At 31.8% G+C, this 21,542-nt stretch overlaps 1 protein-coding gene across 2 annotated transcripts; it reads left to right on the top strand.

The window, feature by feature from the left end:
• The first annotated feature begins 7,954 nt into the window (after positions 1-7,954).
• On the top strand, positions 7,955-20,884 carry LOC127809292 (V-type proton ATPase subunit D-like). Of its 2 annotated transcripts, none has more exons than XM_052348062.1 (3): positions 7,955-8,181; positions 15,281-16,088; positions 20,719-20,884. In XM_052348062.1, the coding sequence occupies exon 2, from the start codon at positions 15,298-15,300 to the stop codon at positions 16,081-16,083; it is 786 nt and encodes a 261-aa protein (XP_052204022.1). In that variant the 5' UTR covers positions 7,955-8,181; positions 15,281-15,297; the 3' UTR covers positions 16,084-16,088; positions 20,719-20,884. The 2 variants fall into 2 exon arrangements, with proteins under 2 accessions (XP_052204022.1, XP_052204018.1); XM_052348058.1 differs by lacking the exon at positions 20,719-20,884 and adding an exon at positions 20,303-20,656.
• Positions 20,885-21,542: the final 658 nt, after the last annotated feature.

Consider the following 21,542-nt stretch of genomic DNA (forward strand, 5'->3'; position numbering starts at 1 on the left):
GAATATTATAATCTAAGAACGGTTTGGTTGCACTTCTTTTCCATGAAAAATGAATATTTTTCACCTAAATTTAATTTTTTGTAGTGTTTGATTGCATTTATTTTTCAGAGAACTTAAGTTCTCACTTTCGATCATGTGACTCTGTTTTCTAGCTTTTGCTGGAAATAGTTTTTTTGGAGAGCGATTTTGTTCACCCCCTTTAACGAGAGTGACCATCACTCTCACTATTTTTGTGATGGTGAAAAATAACGGAACGGCAATTAAAAATTATCCCATGTCGTTCCGTTACTTTTCACCCTCACAAAACAGTGAGGGTGATGGTCACCCCCGTAAAAGAGGGTGAACAAAATCGCACTCGTTTTTCTGGAGGGGGGATTGTTTTACATTTCCATGGAATTCTCACAGTGCGCACAACCGACTTGTCCTCGATTTCTCTAAGGTTTCCTCTCCCATTCGAGCCTTCGAGTCAGCTTCGTTCCCTTCGTCTTCGTCGCCATCCACCGCCAAAGTCAAGCCCCTACTTTAGCTTCGTCGCCATCTTCGACTTCCTATGAGTCGCCATCCACCGCCGAAAAAGCCCATCTCCGACTTCCTGTGACTCGCCATCCATCTTCGACTGGGGTTTCGTCGCCATCTCCACAAAAGACCAGCTCTGACTTCGTTTTCGTCGCCATCTCCGCAGAAGGCCATATTCGATTTCGAGTTTCACATCGCCGGCGCATCTTCATCTTCTTCCACGGTAAGGTTTTCGTCCTCGTTTTGTTCTTAATTATGTTCTTCCACGATAAGATCTTGGTATTTGTCCATCGATTTTGGTTTTTCTCTGTGTTTTAGTGAACGATCTTAGTTTTCGACCATCGATTTGGAGTCTTCGTCCACCGAAAGAGATCTTGTTCTCTGTTTCAGCGAGTGATCTTGGCCTCTGTTTTAGCAAGCGATATTCGTGTTCGCCATCTCCGTCAAAGTCGACATCCGATTCCGACTTGCAGACCATCATTCATCCTCGTTACCATTTTCATCCACGGTAAGCTTTCGTCGCCATCTTCCCCATCTTGGGCAATTTTTGTTCTAAAAGTTTATAATACAGAAAACTTCTCAACATTATTAATTTAATATTATGATATATGTCCATATTTGTGTGGAATAAAGGAAAAAATAAACCAAAGTAGCTTTGGTTTTTGTCATTTCTGCATCTTGTGATATATACTTCTAGTCCACTCGTGTAGAATAAAAAATATTGTGTAAATTTTTTAAAAATATTTTATTCTATAAAGAAATATAGAATAAAAAATATTTAAAATGTAAAATAGATAAGATATATATATATATAAAATAGTCAAATTATCTATATCTATATATATATTATAACAAAATAGCCGTCAAAATTTTTTCCGCCTATTTCCAGTTACTATTTTGATATTTTATTATATTTTTTAATTTTTTTTGCTTACCCGAAATAGAATTTTTATAGATTATTAATTAAGTCTAGATTTATGAAAAACGTGTAGTTCTTGGAACACGTAAATGATTTTTTTATGGTTGAATAATATTTGGAGAATGTGTAAGTATGCTGGTATATGAAGAGACAATATCTAATCTATATTATTAATTTTTAAATATTAACTTAAAATTTTAATTGAAATAAATTACAAAAAAAATGAGATTTTTTAAATCGAGAGAAATCTTGAGATATCAAGTAATACTGCCGAATACCGACTGCCAAGTAAATTTTTTATTTTATATATAGTTTAATTAATTTAAATTTATTTTTTTATAATTTTAAATGTTATAATTTTATTTTTTAACTTTATTTTTTTATTACTTTCTTAAAAATGTGACATGTCTTAAATGTGATAATTGATTGCTAGAGGGAATATGTAAAGTCATATATGAATAATCAATTTTTAAATCTTGATTATTATTATTTATATAATTAATTGATTATTTAAGTTATCTTTATTTTATATATAGTTTAATTATTTTAAATTTATTTTTCTTATAATTTTAAATGTTATAATTTTATATATAACTTAAACAGCCGTCAAAATTTTTCCCACCCATTTCTAATTACTATTTTGATATTTTATTATATTTTTTAATTTTTTTGCTTACCCGAAATAGAATTTTTATAGGTTATTAATTAAATCTAGATTTATGAAAAACGTGTAGTTTTTGGAACACGTAAATGATTTTTTTATGGTTAAATAATATTTGGAGAATGCGTAAGTATGCTGGTATATGAAGAGATAAGATCTAATTTATATTATTAATTTTTAAATATTAACATAAAATTTTAATTGAAATAAATTATAGAAAAATGACACTTTTTTAAATCGGAAGAAATTTTGAGATATCAAGTAATACTGCCGAATACCGACTGCCAAGTAAATTTTTTATTTTATTTTTATTTTATATATAGTTTAATTAATTTAAATTTATTTTTTATAATTTTAAATGTTATAATTTTATTTTTTAACTTTATTTTTTTATTACTTTCTTAAAAATATGACATGTCTTAAATGTGATAATTGATTGCTAGAGGGAATATGTAAAGTCATATATGAATAATCAATTTTAAAATCTTGATTATTATTATTTATATAATTAATTGATTATTTAAATTATCTTTATTTTATATATAGTTTAATTATTTTAAATTTATTTTTTTATAATTTTAAATATTATAATTTTATATATAACTTAAATGTTATAATTTTATTTTCTTAACTTTATTTTTATTTATTATTTTCTTAAAAATGTGACATGTCTTAAATGTGGTAATTAATTGTTAGGAGAAATATGTAAAGTCATGTATGTATAATTAATTTTGAAAATTTGATTATTATCATTTATATAATTAATTAATTTAAATTTATTTTCTTATAATTTTAAATGTTATAATTTTATATATAATTTAAATATTATAATTTTATTTTTTAACTTTATTTTTTTTGTTGCTTTCTTAAAAATTTAATCTTTCTTAAATGTAGTAATTGATTGTCAAGAGAAATATATAAAGTCATATATGGATAATCAATTTTGAAAATTGATTATTATCATTTATATAATTAATTGATTATTTAAATTATTCTTATTTTATATATAGTTTAATTATTTTAAATTTATTTTTAAATGTTATAATTTTATATATAACTTAAATGTTATAATTTTATTTTTTAACTTTATTTTTATTTATTGTTTTCTTAAAAATGTGACATGTCTTAAATGTGATAATTAATTGTTAGGAGAAATATGTAAAGTCATGTATGTATAATTAATTTTAAAATTTTGATTATTATTATTTATATAATTAATTAATTATTTAAATTATCTTTATTTTATGTAGTTTAATTAATTTAAATTTATTTTCTTATAATTTTAAATGTTATAATTTTATATATAACTTAAATATTATAATTTTATTTTTTAACTTTATTTTTTTTGTTGCTTTCTTAAAAATTTGATCTATCTTAAATGTGGTAATTGATTGTCAGGAGAAATATGTAAAGTCATATATGGATAATCAATTTTGAAAATTTGATTATTATTATTTATATAATTAATTGATTATTTAAATTATTCTTATTTTATATATAGTTTAATTAATTTAAATTTATTTTTTATATTTTTAAATATTATAATTTTATATATAATTTGAATATTATAATTTACTTTTTAACTTTATTTTTTATTACTTTCTTAAAATTTGACCTATCTTAAATGTGATAATTGACTGTCAGGAGAAACATGTAAAGTCATGAATAATCAATTTTGAAAATTTGATTATTACCATTTATAATTAATTGATTATTTAAATTATCTTTATTTTATATATAGTTTAATTAATTTAAATTTATTTTCTTATAATTTTAAATATAACTTAAATGTTATAATTTTTTTTTTAATTTTTTTTTACTTCTTTAAAAATTTGATCTATCTTAAATGTGGTAGTTAATTATTAGGAGAAATATATAAAGTCATGTATGGATAATCAATTTTGAAAATTTGATTATTGTTATTTCTATAATTAATTGATTATTTAAATTATCTTTATTTTACATACAATTTAATTAATTTAAATTTATTTTTTATAATTTTAAATGTCATAATTTTATTTTTCAACTTAATTGATTAGTGTCATTTATTTAATTCTCTTTTTTCCCATTGGTATACTCCGAAGATGTGCTATATGTTGGACTTGGGGAAATTAAATACAAATTAAATTTGTATTTTGAAAATTATGTTAAGTAAGATTTGGATTGTGTGGCAAAGTGTGGGAAAAAAAAAAGGAAACTTAATGGTGACATGTGATTTGATAAATTGAGAAAAATAAGAGAATTTGAAGAAAGAAAAAATAATAAAAGAAAACAAATATCTCTCTCTTTTCTTCTTCTTCATTCCTGTTCAACCCTTCAATTTCCTCTCTTCTCCTTTCTCAATTATTCTTCTTAAATTTTCTCTTCTTATTTACTTTTATTTAGTAAATTTTAATTGTATTTTTTTATCCAGTTTGGTCTTCTAGTGTAACATAGCACCATTATTATGTCAAGTGAGTGATATGAATGCAACTAGGAAAAATTAAGCCTTGAGAATTCGTGTGGTACGCACATATAAGACAAATACATGTGAAAATTAAAAAAAAAAAAAAGTCTACTCTTGAATACATATTTTAGAATAAAGAGGTTGGTTATCGTTTATTCTTTTTTACTGTTATCGTGTAATTTTTGTATTTTTTTACGCATTGCTTATTGTATTACACATTAATTTAGGTTTATTTTTTACATGATTTCGGGATAGAGTTATGTGCTTTTTATTGTTCGTCTACCCTTGAATGTATATAAGGAAATATTTCAAAATTTGTAATCCTTTTGTTGTATTCTCATGATTGTAACACGATTATTTTGTTTATTTTTTACTTATTTATTGTGATTTTCATTTATTGTAACTACTAAATTATACAACTTTTGCTTTAACAATTTTATTTTTTTTACAATATCCATGCATTGCATGGGTGATCGACTAGTATATATTATAACAAAACAGCCGTCAAATTTTTTCCCGCCTATTTTCAGTTACTATTTTGATATTTTATTATGTTTTTTTAATTTTTTTTCTTACCTGAAATAGAATTTTTACAGGTCATTAATTAAGTCTTTGAGATGTAGTTCTTGGAACATGTAGTTCTTGGAACATGTAAATGGTTTTTTTATAACTAAATGGTGTTTGGAGAATGTGTAATCATGCTGGTATATGAAGAGCCAAGATAAATATTATTAATTTATCTATATTATTAATTTTTAAATATTAGCATAAAATTTTAATTGAAATAAATTACAAAAAAATAAGACTTTTTTAAATCGGGATAAATCTTGAGATATTAGGTAATATTGTTGAATACTAACTGTCAAGTAAATTTTTTATTTTATTTTTATTTATATATAGTTTAATTAATTTAAATTTATTTTTTTATAATTTTAAATGTTATAATTTTATATATAAATTAAATGTTATAGTTTTATTTTTTAACTTTATTTTTTTTGTTGCTTTTTAAAAAATATGACATGTCTTAAATGTGATAATTGATTGCTAGGATAAAGATGTAAAGTTATGTATGGATAATCAATTTTAAAATTTTGATTATTATTTTTATATAATTAATTAATTATTTAAATTGTCTTTATTTTATATATAGTTTAATTATTTTAAATTTATTTTTTATAATTTTAAATGTTATAATTTTATATATAACTTAAATGTTATAATTTTATTTTTTTTGTTACTTTTTAAAAAATGTGACATATCTTAAATGTGATAATTGATTGCTAGAATAAATATGTAAAGTCATGTATGGATAATTAATTTTAAAATTTTGATTATTATTATTTATATAATTAATTAATTATTTAAATTGTCTTTATTTTATATAGTTTAATTATTTTAAATTTATTTTTTTATAATTTTAAATATTATAATTTTATATATAACTTAAATATTATAATTTTATTTTTTAACTTTATTTTTATTTGTTATTTTTTTAAAAATGTGACATGTCTTAAATGTGATAATTGATTGCGAGGAGAAATATGTAAAGTCATGTATGTATAATTAATTTTGAAAAATTAATTATTATAATTTATATAATTAATTAATTATTTAAATTAGCTTTATTTTATATAGTTTAATTAATTTAAATTTAATTAAATTATAATTTTAAATATTATAATTTTATATATAACTTAAATGTTATAATTTTATTTTTTAACTTTATTTTTTTCTATTGCTTTCTTAAAAATTTGATCTGTATTAAATATGATAATTGATTGTCAGAAGAAATATGTAAAGTCATGTATGGATAATTAATTTTGAAAATTTGATTATTATCATTTATATAATTGATTGATTATTTAAATTATTCTTATTTTATATATAGTTTAATTAATTTATTTTTTTTTAAATTTTTAAATATTATAATTTTATATATAATTTAAATATTATAATTTTATTTTTTTAACTTTTTTTTTGTTACTTTCTTAAAAATTTGACCTGTCTTAAATGTGGTAATTGATTGCGAGGAGAAATATGTAAAGTCATGGATAATCAATTTTGAAAATTTGATTATTATCATTTATATAATTAATTTATTATTTAAATTTATCTTTATTTTATATATAATTTAATTAATTTAAATTATTTTTCTTATAATTTTAAATATTATAATTTTATATATAACTTAAATGTTATAATTTTTTTAAATTTTTTTTTTTACTTTCTTAAAAATTTGACATGTCTTAAATGTGATAATTAATTGTTAGGAGAAATATGTAAAGTTATGTATGGATAATTAATTTTAAAAATTTGATTATTATTATTTTATATAATTAATTGATTATTTAAATTATCTTTATTTTACATATAATTTAATTAATTTAAATTTATTTTTTATAATTTTAAATGTCATAATTTTTTTTTCAACTTAATTGATTATTGTCATTTATTTAATTCTCCTTTTTCCCATTAGTCTACACTGAAGATGTGTTATATGTTGGACTTTGAGAAATTAAATGTAAATTAAATTTGTGTTTTGAAAATTATGTTAAGTGAGTTAGATTCAAATTGTGTGGCAAAGCGTGAGAAAAAATAGAAACTTAATGCTGGCATGTGATTTGATAAATTGAGAGAAATAAGAGAATTTGAATGAAGAGAAATTAATAAAAGAAAACAAATATCTCTCTCTTTTCTTTCTCTCCATTCCCCTTCAACTTTTCCATTTCTTCTCTTTTTCTTTTTCAATTATTCTTCTCAAATTTTCTCTTTTTATTTACTTTTATTTAGTAAATTTTAATCGTATTTTTTTACCCAGTTTGATTCTCTGGTGTAACATAGCACCACTATTTTGTCAAGTGAGTGATGTGAATGCAACTAAGAAAAATTAGGCCTTGAGGGTTCGTGTGGTATGCACATATGAGACAAATACACGTAAAAAAAAAAAAAATCTACTCTTGAATGCATATTTCAAAATAAAGAGGTTGGTTATCGTTTATTTTTTTTCCTGTTATTGTGTAATTTTTTTATTTTTTACACATTGCTTATTGTATTACATGTTAATTTATGTTTATTTTTATATGGTTTCGGGATAGAGTTATGTGCTTTTAATTGTTTGTCTACCCTTAAATGCATATAAGGAAATCTTTCAAAATTTATAATTTTTTTGTTGTATTTTCATGATTGTAACATAGTTATTTTATTTATTTTTTATTGTAATTTTCATTTATTGTAACTATTAAATTATATAATTTTTACTTTAATAATTTTTTTTTTTTTTTTACTATATCCATTCATCCATGCACGACATGGTGATCCACTAGTAAGGATTATAATAAAATAAACAAGGGTAATGAGAAATGAATTTATAATTTATATGACATAAATAGAATTGTAAGTTGTAAACCTAAATTGCAAAGCAATTGCAGCATCCTGCTGACGGTTTCGAGCAGCTAGAGAGAGACCCATCGCCCCCGCCTCGCCGGAGTGTCCGCTGCTCTCGCCGTCGACCGCCTACCGCCGCTGCATCCTCCATCTCTGCCGCCGCCTCGCCTTTCTTGCCACCCTGGCCGCCGCCTCGCCGACCGCTGTTGCATCCTCCGTTCTCGCCGACCGCCGCTTCGCCTCTCTTACTCTAAGGTATGGCCAAAAGCTGCATTCTCCGTTCTCGCCTCGCCGCTGCATCATCCGTTCTTGTCGAGTCCGAGCTCGAGCGTGGTGGCAAGCTCGAGCCTGAACTCAGATTTTCCGAGCCGAGCTCGGCTCGGCTCGATTGCAACCCTACAGTTAGATAGAAAGGAGATTGTCTGCAGGAAGATAGATTAAAGTGGAGCAAAGGCATCTTCCAAGTTATCTTCAGTTATAATTTCCATGGCAATTGAGTGGTTTATTTGATTTCCAAGGGTCGACAAATTGGCATAAAAAACAGTCAGGTTAGGACTACTTTATACTACTAAATATTGGAGGGAAGCTTATCCTACCAATAGGTGGCTAAACTAGTGGATTTGATGGATCTGTTGCAATAATAACTTGGTTCAACTGACGGTTTCTGAAACCATATTTACGAGACAAACTAAAATAAGTTGGAATCATTGACAAAGATCCGTCAAAGGATAAATTCTCTTGTTCTTCTCACAATTTGTTTTCCATGGCAGGACTAGGGTTTCAAATGCAAGTCCAAGAAAACTTATTGGCTTTGTGCTCAGTTTGCAAATCTGAATTCTCATAAGTGCTAGATTTACTTATGTTATTTTAAAACTGATTCCAAATCTCTTTTAGACGTGGGAGTTGGTTATTCTGATGTTGTGTTTGCTTTAAAAGGCTTCACCTATCTAGTCTCTAGTGCTATTTGCTGACTGATTCATTAATGTTATAGTTGCCCATGGCTTGAAAGGTCATACATGGAATCCTTGTGTTCTTTTGTACTATTCTAGACTCTAGAGTTGATGCTTTAAAGTTTACAATTGTCACGGTCCTAGAGTTTAGCCTAGGATTGGAATGACAATCAGAAGGAGTTGATGAATAGAATCAAGAACAGAATACTCGAGAGGAAGAAATGGGGGAAGGATGTAGAGAGAAATGAGGGAGAGCAATAGAGAGAAACAAGAGGGAGAAGGGAGAGAAATTACAGAGAGAATCAAGATTTCATTTAATCAATTCATGTATAATCATCTCCTCTTACAATGGACCTTTTTATAGGCATAGGTAGCTCCTTAACTAATTTCTAATAGTATTGAACATGCATCCGCATAAGGGTTTGAGAGTACGGGCCGCTGCTTTTCCAAGGGTGCACCCATACACCTCAGCCTGGGAAGGAGGCTGTAAAAATGGAAAGTAGCATAAGGAACGATCGGCTCAAACCGAAATGAAAAGAAAGATATTTTGCATTCATGCACGAAAATGATTTTGTACGCTTACTTAGATGGTTCATCATCTAATTGGGCCTTGCCTCTGGAATATTTAAACGTTCCAGATGGAGATTGTAGCAAGTACGAGGATGAATGAGGCATGAAATGGCACTTTCCAAGTGCATGATGAAAAGAATGATGAGATGAATGTATGTAATGTAGCCCATGTGTTTAAGTCCTGCTACTTTGAAATCTGAACGATTTGAAAGTCCATATAATGTAAGATGTGAGTTATGATTGATGTTTGATGAACGATGATGTATAACCTTATGGTTAATGATGACAATGTATAACCTTATTTAGGGTTAATGTTAGTAAGAACGTATGTTATGTGTTGATGTTAGTTGAGACTCATGTTATGTTTTAAGTCATTGATGAATAGCCTTGTAGTGAGGATTAAGTTCGAGAAACGATGATATAAAGATTTGATTTATGATTTATGTTAAAGTAAGATGTCAGGTTCAATTCTAATTTCCGCAATTGAGGTATGTATATGATGTCTCTCTTTAGAGATAAAATAAATGTATGGAAATTTTGGGACTTTTGAGGAATGATGTGGTTTAGTATATGAGTTCGAAAGAAAAAAAATTATCGTTCCAGAATTATCCCAAGAATTAACGCGCCTGGGAAAGCGGGGCGTTACAATACTAAAAATGTTACGCATTCATCAATCTATGACAGTTGGTAAATCTATGCTTTATAATGTCTACCAAAAATTGTCCATAAGCTAGCCTAAAATGGACCTTTGAGGCACTTAAGTGTAATTTGATCCATAGACATGGAGGTACAAGGTTTTTGTGATACATCACTATGGAAATCGTTCATTCATTCTTCTTTTGAAGTAGGAACAACAGCCTCTTCTATATCTGGGTGATCAACAACATCTCATTCCTCTGATCCTCTATCCTTCTGTCCTCTAGCAATTGCTGAGCATCTTCCTTCTTGTTTGATTGTAATTGCATATCAATAACCAACCCTCAAAATAAACCTTGCTCTTAATGTGTAATTTCAAGATGAATATTAGTGAACTGAACAAAACCCTCCTAGGTAGCTTTCTCTCAAGGCCAATCCCTTCATTGAACCAAAACTTCCTTCCTTTCTTGGACTCCAACAGTTCTCAAACAAGAATTAATAATAGCCATAGGCCTCAACAGGGGTTTGTTATTGTAACTACCCGCAGGTGGAGGATATGGTGGGATGCTGTTGACAGAATCCTCAAGTCACTCAACAAAGAAACATGAAAAATAGGATGGATCTTACAGTCTTCTGGTAACTTAAGCTTGTAGATAGCAACACTGGCCTTTTTAAAGATCTGATAAGGGCCATAATACTCAGGACCCTATTTATAACGAGACATACGAGCCAAAGATTGCTGCCTTTATGGTTACATCTTCACCAAAACCCACTCTCCTTCTTGGAACTGAACCTCTCTTTTGTGTATATCCTACTGGCCTGTGCCTTGCTCAAGTTTAGCTTGAGCTGCCTATGAGCTCACTCCTTTGCCGTAACAATTAATTAACCGCCTCTACAGATGACCTATGGAGTGCATACCAATAAGAGGCTTGCCCTAAATTGTTTGAAGTGGAGTCATGACAATGGATGGACAAAAGGTAGTATTATACCATAACTTGCTCCGGCAACATCTGCGCCTAGTGATGTACATTGTCTGAAACCAATGCTTGAAGATACGTCTCCAAAGTCCTATTCACCACCTTGGTCTGACCATCAGTTAAGGATGGTATAAAGAGCAGAATTTGAGAGAGGTGCCACTTTCTTTGTACAACACTTGCCAAAAACTGCAGAGAAAAATAGGATCCCTATTGGATATGGATTTTGGAATTCCGTGCAACTTAACCACCATATTGATGAAGAGAGTCGCGACCTTGCTAGCAGAGTAATGATGGGGCAAAGCTCCAAAATGAGCAAAGTTTGAGAGCCTATCTACTGCAACCAAAATAGTGTAATTACCATGTGAATTTGTAACGCTAACCCCAAAATCCATGGTAAGCTGCTCAAACACTTTCTTTGGAGTGGGCAAAGGTTGCAGTAAACCTCCAGGTTTCTGAGTTAATACTTCACCTGACGACAAGTTATACATTCCCATACATATTTTTGAATATCCTTCTTCATGTGAGGCCAAACTAAACTCCCCAAAACCCTCATAAAGGTCATATGAACCCCAACATGTCCCCCAAGTGGAGAATCAATAAACTCTTGTATTATGATAGTCCTGAAAGTGGAATCTGCTGTAATTGTCATCCTTCCTTTGTAAAACAAAATTCTTTGATTATTGGTATATTCCCCAATAGGTAAATTGCCCTCCTTCAGTAATGAATGCAACCTGACCACTTTAGGATGATTTTTGTTCTCTGATCTGATGAGTTCTAACAGATTGCTGTCTGGTCTAGATATAGTCATCATAAGGCTCCCAACACCAGTTATATTCTTGTTTGAAGCAACATAGCTCTGTGTGGAAAGGGTTTCTGCAACCAAATTCATGTTCCCTGGCCTGTAGTTACTGCTGCTCAGGTGTTTGAACCACCTAGTTCACTAGTTCTCGTAAACTCTTGTGATTAATAATGATGGTGAAAGTCTACTTAATAGATATTATATCCATCTTTGTACAACTTGGACCATTGCCTAGGGCATAACTTTTTATTGAAATAGGCTATTGGGTAGCATTCCCGAGTGATCACAACACCCAATGCCTGGCTAGAGGTGCTGGTCTCCACTAAACAGGAGCTTGCCAAAATTAGATAGAGCCAAACAGATGTCTGTCATCTTAGGTTTTAGACATTAGGCTGACTCCAACAGCCTTCCCTATCATGCTCTCTATTATATTATAAACAATTTACTCCCTATTCTGATTTTGCCTAAAAAACCGTGTCTACTCCAACAACACTCCCTATTATCTTCTCTATTCGACTCCATATTTCATTTATTTATTAATAAACTTCACAAAATAATCAGAAAAAATAATAAATCAGATACACATACACAATATAATCAAATACACAAATTGACCATTGGCGACTCCATGATTGGCTACGGCGAGAACGAGCAGAACGGACGAATAGTTTATGATATTTTCTGAATTTTTTATCCGTTGGTCGCCGCAACCACCTGATTTGGCGGTCGATCTGTCTTCTGCCGTGCCTGCACCTCTTTTCTCTGGCCGATGTTGTATTTTTCTGGCGTTGATGGCCTTTGGGGGGGGGGGAGATGGCGATGCTGTCCTTGAAGAAATTGATCGCCACAGCTGGTGACCCAAATGAGCTTCGCCAGAAATTTGGCGAATCAATTTGGCAATGGCGAGGGCTGTTGGAGTTGGGATTTTGGGGTTTGTTTGCCAAATTTGAATTTGACGATGGATTTAGCAACCTGTTGGAGTCAGCCTTAGAAGACTGCTTCAGCTTCTTGCCCCCATCTCCTTCCCCCCTTTTCAGTAGCTCAGTTAAGGGAGCTGCCAAGGTGGCATGACCCTTTAGGCGATTCCTGTCATAATTTGTATTTGTAAAGGAATCTCCCCAGCTATTTAAGGTCTACAGGAGCCTGCCAACTCAACAGAGCATCTATCTTATTAGGATCTGCCTTCACACCTCTCTTGGAGGCTATATGGCCTAAATACTCAACAGAGGATTGGTAAAAAGAACATTTCCTTTGCTTGGCAAATAGCTCATTATGAAGCAAGACTCTCAAAATAGTCTTGAGATGATCATAGTGCTCCTTTTCACTTCTACCATACACAAAAATGTCATTAAATAAAACAGCCACAAATCTGCTTAAAAAGCGTTGGAAAATCTGGTTCATCAAGGCCTAGAAAGTGGATGCTGCATTTATTAATCCAAAAGGCATGACCAAAAATTCGTACTAGCCTTGGTGGGTTCTAAAGGTAGTCTTTTTACATCCCTCCTTTTCACCCTAATCTAATGGTACCCTGCTCTCAATCCATTTTGGAGAAGACAACTGCCGTATACTATTCATGCAATAACTCATCAATTGTAAGGATAGAAAAATTTTCTTGAAAAATCACTGCATTTAAGGCTCTACAATCGAAATAAAAGCTCTGGGTACCATCCTTTTTCTTGACTAAAATAACTGGTGATGAGAAGAGGTTGTTGCTAGGTTGGATTTTACCATTTGCTAACATTTCCTTGACCTGCCTTCCTCTAAAACTGTGGATATATATGTGGCCTCACATTTACTGGTTTAGTGTTAGGTTCAACATGATTTGATGGTTAATCTCTCTAAAGGGTGGTAAACAATCAGGTTCCGGAAAAACCTTGCAGAATTCGGAAAGAAGGTCATTCAAATTCCTCAGAATCAGGAGGATTACCATAGCTGGTTGATCTTTATGCACTTCAGCTGTAACGATAAATAATTGAGCTATGCTCCCACGAGTTTCCAGTTTGTATAGTTTTCTTCTGCCTTGGGGTTGATCTTTAAACCAAGTTTGTCCTTGCAATAGCACAGGTTGACCTTTCCACTGGAAGCTCTTGTTAGAGCGTTATAATCTGTGATGACTGGTCCCTGGAGCTCTAACCACTGAATTCCCAAAATAATGTCAGCTCCTTTCACAAGCAAGATAAGGAGATAAAGCTTGAAGGAGGTGTTATGAAGCTGTAGGGACACTTGAATACACAATTTTCACAGGTTAGATGCTCTCCATTACCTATGAGAACTTTGAAGGGGGCGACTTTTCCACTACATAACCCAACTTCTAAGCTGTTCTAGGTTGAAGGGAATTGTGAGTGCTTCCACTATCAATAAAGACTTGCACTGAACGGTCATGAATTCAGCCAGTTTTTCGAATAGTTATTTGATTTGGTTAGCCCTCTAAGGTATGGTAAGTAATCTCAGGCTCAGCTTCAAGTAGAGGTTATCTAGCCTTTTGAGCAGATTCAGTCCATCCCAGGTCAAAAGTAGATTATATTAGAGACATATTGAGGTAATTTTTGTTCCCTGAGGATGAAACAGATGGAGAGTATCTTGGGATTCAGGATGTAAAGTAGCTATCTGTCACGACCTCACTCTTGTGATAGGAATTACTCCTATTCCGGTAGGAATTGAGGAGCGATTCAGAGGATAGAATAGAGAAAGTAGAGAGAAAGGAAATTAGAGAGAGAGAACAGAAAGTAGGAAGGAAAACAGAATTCGATATTCTCATTCATGCCCCCTCATTGTGGAGGGGAGCAGATATATATGGGCCGTTTGGAGGAGATATTCTCCTGTCAGAGGTGGGCCCACACCTGGTACAATTCTAACAAACTATATTCCCTTTGCCTCCCTTACACCTGGCCGATTCTCCTCTAATTCGGCTAATACAGAAATAACAAAATGGCAGTGCTTAGCCTACAAACTACTACAGAAATAAGATAAATGCAGAATTAAAAAATACAATGGAAATAGGTGCTGGTAATCAGATCATTTCGTGACACTATCAGTTAGTTGGCTGTTTGGTGCTACAGAATAAAAAATCTGAGGCTGTCGCTTCTTGTAAGAACATGATGATTCTTAATTGTCTAATGTATAGAGTCCATTGACAGTAAATAAAAACAGAGTTGTGGCTTAAAGTTGATATCAAGTATTTCTAGGTGTTTCTGAGATGGGGAAATTATCCTCATCCATATGGACATTCATTTTTTTAGGATAAAGTAAACATATAATTTGGAACTTTTTGTTGTTGCATGTCACTATACTTGATTTCCATAGGTTTCTTATTTTTGTTAATTGTGAGGGGAAGCTCTTTACCCCACCTAGTGGAATTAAGATGTGATTGTTGTTATGAGGGAAGTTCTTTGATGATCAGCCTGCTGCTTCTTTCTTTTCAGCTTAAATATTTAGCAAGATGTCTGGCCAAAGCCAGCGCTTAAATGTCGTTCCCACTGTTACAATGCTCGGGGTAATGAAGGCTCGCCTCGTTGGTGCTACCAGAGGTCATGCCCTCCTCAAAAAGAAGAGTGATGCTTTAACTGTGCAGTTCCGCCAGATTCTCAAGAAGATTGTTTCAGCAAAGGAATCAATGGGGCAGATTATGAAAACATCTTCCTTTTCCCTTACTGAAGCAAAATATGTTGCTGGTGACAACATCAAGCATGTTGTCCTTGAAAATGTCCAGAGTGCATCCCTTAAAGTTCGATCCAGGCAAGAAAATGTTGCAGGTGTGAAACTCCCCAAGTTTGAGTATTTCACTGAAGGTGAGACAAAGAATGACCTGACTGGACTGGCAAGAGGTGGCCAGCAGGTGCAAGCTTGCCGTGCTGCTTATGTAAAAGCCATTGAGGTTCTTGTTGAGCTTGCTTCTCTTCAAACATCATTCTTGACTCTTGATGAGGCAATCAAAACAACAAATCGTAGGGTCAATGCCTTGGAGAGTGTCGTGAAGCCTAGGTTGGAGAATACAATAAGTTATATCAAGGGAGAACTGGATGAGCTGGAGAGGGAAGATTTCTTCAGGCTGAAAAAGATTCAAGGCTTTAAGAAGAGGGAAATTGAGAGACAGCAAGCAGCTGCAAAGAAGTATGCAGAGGAGAAATTTGCAGAGAAAATTTCTTTGGAGAGAGGTATTTCAGTTAATTCAGCCCATAACATGCTGTCTGCCACCATGCAGAAAGACGAGGACATAATTTTCTGATGGAGGTTAGTTTTCCTGTTAGTGTAATTTTCTCTAAATGTTGGTTCTGTTGCTTTTCTCATCTTTCAGGAATGTTTAGTTTTTAGAAGGGCAAGATTTAGTGTTTCAAATAAAATTTCATGTATATTTCTTTTCTGGATTCAACTTCTGACCAAAATTTGTAGTCTATTAGCTTTGATAATATATTACAGAAATAGTTGCAAGGAAAATTTCTTTATGTGGTCTTTTTATAATTCTTGATTAGTTGCAGTAGAGGAGTGATATATACTGAAGTGGATGAACCTCCATGTTTGCAAAGAACTTATAAACGGGGCTTGCCTTCTGGTGATTTAGATCCGGTGTGTCATTTGCTGACATTGATACCATCAAGTTGTTTGTATGTCTGATCTTGAATTATTTTGTTGTTCTTGAGCCATTTTTGCTTAAACTGCAACCCGGCTTTCCCACCTTTTATTAGGAAAAAAAGAAGAGAAAACAAAAAGCATTAGAACTTGAAAAAAGTTAAAACTGAACAAATATGGGTGCATCCTGGTAACCTTGTCCTCTTACTCAAGAGTTCGTGGATTTAATTTAGTGAATTCATCATTTCAATTTGAATCCATATTTAGACTTTTCATTTAGCCTCTCCTAAGTTAACACAATGTATTTAAGGGCATATTTTATCTCTGACACAAATTGAGCCCTATTCTATTTTAAACAAACAATTTGAATTTTCATCCTCTTGTTTTGTTGGATATTGTTGTAACCTTCAGCAGACAGCAATAAAAGTTATTTCCTTTTTTAATTATTTGAGCCTAAAACCGGTGATGTCTTAATTTCTCCTTTCCACTACCCCTTTTGTGAACATTATTTTACATGTTTTCCATTACCTGGATAAAGATGAATATAGTCAAAACACATACTCATTGTAAAGAGGCAATTATATTAAAATAAGAAAATGCTACCGATACACACTGAATATTACCTACTATGTTGTGTAGAATAATTCTTCTAAACAATTAATAGGATAATATCACTCTCTCAAGCCATTTTTAATTTTCCTGCACTGGCTTTGAGGATATCCCTGAGATAATTGTAGTTTTTTTTTTTTCAATACATGTGATAGCCTATTTGGGCTAGAAAGCAATTACTGTACTTATATTCAGTGTCCTTGTTTCTCATCAAATGGGAGCCATATTATGAACAGGATGGGTGAAGGAAGCAAGATGGAAGGATTCAGAACTTTGGTTCATCATTCTATGCTACACATAAATTTTTAATCAGGATACTTATCTTTCTCGTGTTGTGTTTCCATATTGTACTTGTTGGTTTTACCATATCAACTAAGTGATGGAACACAACTATATTAATTATCTTCATTCACCACCCACCACCATCTCATGAAACTTCTCCATGTGAAGATGGTGTTCAAACTTCATTTTATCATTACTCCGCCAGGGGATATTATCCACTGCTAGTCCCAAGTCCGGATAAAGGAGGAGGGTTGCGTTAGGTAGCCGACAGTCAGTGTAAAACCTAGTCGGATCCAAATATGAATTCTAAACAAACTATCTGTTAGGATGTAACCCACATAGAAGTCTAGAATTCATGTAGCCAACCCTACATAGTGGGATAACGGCTGGATATGTTGTTGTTGTTGTTGTTGATACTTATCTTTCTCATTATGATGCCCTTCTAAACCTTTTATGAACCTTGATTTGTTTCTGCTAGAGTCCATGTTAAACATGCCTTTCTATTTAAACAGACACTACAAGCACAGTAGATTACCTACCTGATGATATACCTTGACAAGATTAAATTATTTTTATTTTCAAACTTGTTTACAACTTTTTGATTGCAACCAGTATTACTGCACAACTACCATTCCCATGCCACCGCCTTCTGCTTCTGACCACCAATTGTGATGCCAGGATGAACTGTAGCCCAGTTGTGACTGCCAATACTATTGCCCCCCCACTTCCCTCAGAAAATAAATAATTAAATATAAAACAGAACCTATATTCTCTACCACCTTGCTGCCTCTGGATTGGCTTATTGGCCCAGCTTCTCTTTGGTCATCCTTGCCATCTTCTGTCTTTTTTTTTATGGTTTGCTATCATGTCTTTAATGGGAAGAATGCTATATTGCACCTGCTCTTCCACCTTATGGTTCTTAAAGGCTCTGTGTCACAGTTACTATTTGTCATCTCATATCTGGTTAGACTGTATGCACCTTGCCATTTTTTGGTTCTTCTTCCATACAAGTCACGGTGCAAGTTTTTTTATGCTGCACTTTTTTTTTTTGCCAGTTTTTTTTCTCTCTCTCTCTCTCTATCTATCAAATGAAATTTCTATGCTTATTTTGAATTACAGGACTTAGGTTAGATGTGTATAGATAGAAGTAGGAGTGAGGCTCATATGTTTCGGGTTCCTCCCCTTTCCTTCATTTCTTAAAAGAAGATATATGTAGGAGCTAATTTCATGGTGTGATTAATGGATCTTTATTTGTTCCTCACTCCTCTTTTTACTAGAGGTATTGGATTACTGGGGGCCTGGTAACATCTTAAATATGGTTTAGCTAATCAATTTCTTGTTGGGGAACATTGCAATATGCACTTGTATCTTAGTATCACCTATGGAGAATTAACTAGCTTCACAATGGGAGCGATATCATACCATTATCTGGTGTTCACTTGTTTTCAGTATCAGGTGGCACGTTATGTTTTGGAGCAAGTTCAGTACAAAATCGAGGGGTGTTGTACTGCCCACCTCTCTGGCTGGCTGGCTGGCTGATACCAACATTCTGCCAGTATGCCCAAATAGGTTGAGATAATTTATTCAATCCAAATTTCATGAAAGCATAAACACAGTTGCACAGAAATGAACGGTGAAATCAAATGCTACAGCAACGGTGCCTTGACAATGTCGTGAATGACCTCATGCTCAAGGCTTGAGTACTGGCCATTGATGTTTGCTTGAATCATGACGATGCCCACATTCATGTGGCATGTTGGCTAGCCCTGCAAACTGAAAATGAGTGAATTGTAGAAATCAGGCTCCTTCCTAAGCTGGATGTTCAGCAAATTCATGCCACCATTAACAAGAGTGATATAATATCTTATTATCATTAGGGATTTGGTCAGTTCTTCTGGGATTCTGATAGGATGAGAGTCACTGCTGTGGATCCAGTAATCATCTCCACAAAAAAGAAGAAAATGAATTGATTGAAACGAGATGGGGAAAAGATGGAAACTGAAATTTTTTCCTTCCTTGTACTTGTACAAAGTCTCCAAGCTTATGTAGGACAGTTGGTAACTACCAACTGTTAACCAAGTACAAAGTACAAGCTACCAATTAAGAGCTTTAAATACATTCTAGCTGAAAGGTACAATTGCTAAAGCTCCTAACTCATCTGTGAAGTACAACAGACCATAGCTTCACAATGCTCACAGCCATCGTTCCTCAATTCCTCTGTTATTTCCTTGTTGAGACGACCCTTCTACAGCTGCAATGCTCTCTTCCACAGAGCGTGGGACTGTCTCTCAATGCAACAGCATCTTCTTCATCTGAACACATATCTGCAATATGCATCAACCCATCTCCAAGACACCAACCCTTTGCTTAATCCAAGTATCTCTTAGGAATCTTCTTTCCTTGAATAATCTCCCTGTCAATGGTTGGATCTTCTTCATCTGTTCAGTAGAGGAGCCCCTGGACTGTTGCCTTTGTCGTGTGTCCCTGTACTCATGTGTGTATCAGATTCTCTTTGTTTCTATTTGGGAGAAGGGGACTTTTGATATGGTAGATCATTTTTTCCCCTTGCTTGCTGGGCTTTTTGATTTTAATTAGTGCATTGTTTTTTTCCCCAAATTACAAGTAAATATCATGAACTGGATCACAAGTATATCATCCCTAGTGTTTATAGCTTCAAGTCCTTGACAATAGTGATGCTTCTATGCATTCTTAAATACCCATTTTTGTTGAACAGTATTGTTTCTCTGATATTAAAATCATTATTTGTTAAAAAGATTCTTGATATGTTTGCATATGTCATTACATACAGAAATTTTACGACAAATGTACATATAATTTTTGTAAACAGTATGTATGAAATGATAGTTCTACATATCATCCGATACTGGGATGTATCATCTTGATAACAAACACCAGTACCTGAACGAGTATATGATATTACTAGGCATGCATTTACTATTCACGATGCTGACGTTTATGGTCTTCAGGTGGAGTGCTGTCCAAATGTTTACTTCATCATTGCTTGTGTAGAAGCATGAAGAATTGAATAAAAAGATGATACTGTGATTCCTGTTGTATGATGGTGACTTGGCTGGGAATTCTTCAAAAATCCCACTTGCCCGAAACTCATCCCCGAGTTTATGAATAATTCCATCTATTGTATTATGCCTCTTTCTGTTGAATTGCTGGTATGAAATATTTCACTGTATCATCTGGACCCATTCCAACCACTTGGAAGAGATCGAGTATTAATTTATTTGCGAGGATAATAATGCTGGCTACTGTTGTTTTCAGTTACTTTTATTGTCTGAGAAAGGAAACATGGAATTAGTTGTGGTTTTCCTGGTGCATAAACAACTCTAGTTTGAAGGTTTCTTGTTTCTCTTTCCTTTTCATTTTGCAGAAAAGAGGACAGTTTTCCATGTTTGCTCTGAAAAGCAAATGATGTGTATAGATAAGAGAGAACCATTTCCACAGAGAGAGAGAGTAATGAGCTTCTACTCAATTGTGTTCTAATTCGGATTTCATATTTTTAACTTACCATTCTTCAATGTGTTTTGGTTCTTAAATTTCTCATTAATTTGAGTTGCAGAACTGTTTCTACATTGCCTGTGTCCTGCTGCACTGCACTGTTTGGTATGAATCCTTTATTATTTTGAGTTGCAGATTTCTTTGAATATTTTTTTGAGACTTGTGATTCATCATATTTATTTCTCGAGCTTTGTGGATGAGAAATCATCTTTTGGGATCTGTTTGGAATGAACAAATTTTACAAATTTTTTTTGAATTCATTTCTAATTTCAAATTTGGAATGAAAAAAAAAAAAAAGAGTTCATTTCAATTCATGGAATTCAATTCTATATAATTGAACATTAAATTAAATTTTGTCAAGATATATGAAATTTGCAAATGAATTTCACAAAACTCAAACAAACAATTTGTGAACAAAACTATCCCTTTTAACATTTTCATTTATTTTAACAAGGTTATTGTATCAAGCGTATTATAAAAAATAAAGAGCAAATAAAACTTTAATTTTAAATTTATTCTAAATAGTAGTTTATAAAATTTCATATTTTGAGTTTGTTACACCAAACATTAGAATTTATTTAAAAATGAATTCGTTACAAATTCATTCATTTCAAAAATAGTATCAGATTTTCTTGGAAGGGTAAATTATTTAAAAAAAAAAAAAAAAGTCAAAACTTTCAGCTTGATTTCAATTTT

The sequence above is a fragment of the Diospyros lotus genome, chromosome 1, assembly GCF_014633365.1.
Source record: "Diospyros lotus cultivar Yz01 chromosome 1, ASM1463336v1, whole genome shotgun sequence".
In the NCBI taxonomy this organism is placed as follows: Eukaryota; Viridiplantae; Streptophyta; class Magnoliopsida; order Ericales; family Ebenaceae; genus Diospyros; species Diospyros lotus.

Coding starts and splice junctions, on each gene's coding strand:
- LOC127809292 (XM_052348062.1), top strand. CDS start 15,298: ATGTCTGGCCAAAGCCAGCGCTTAAATGTCGTTCCCACTGTTACAATG.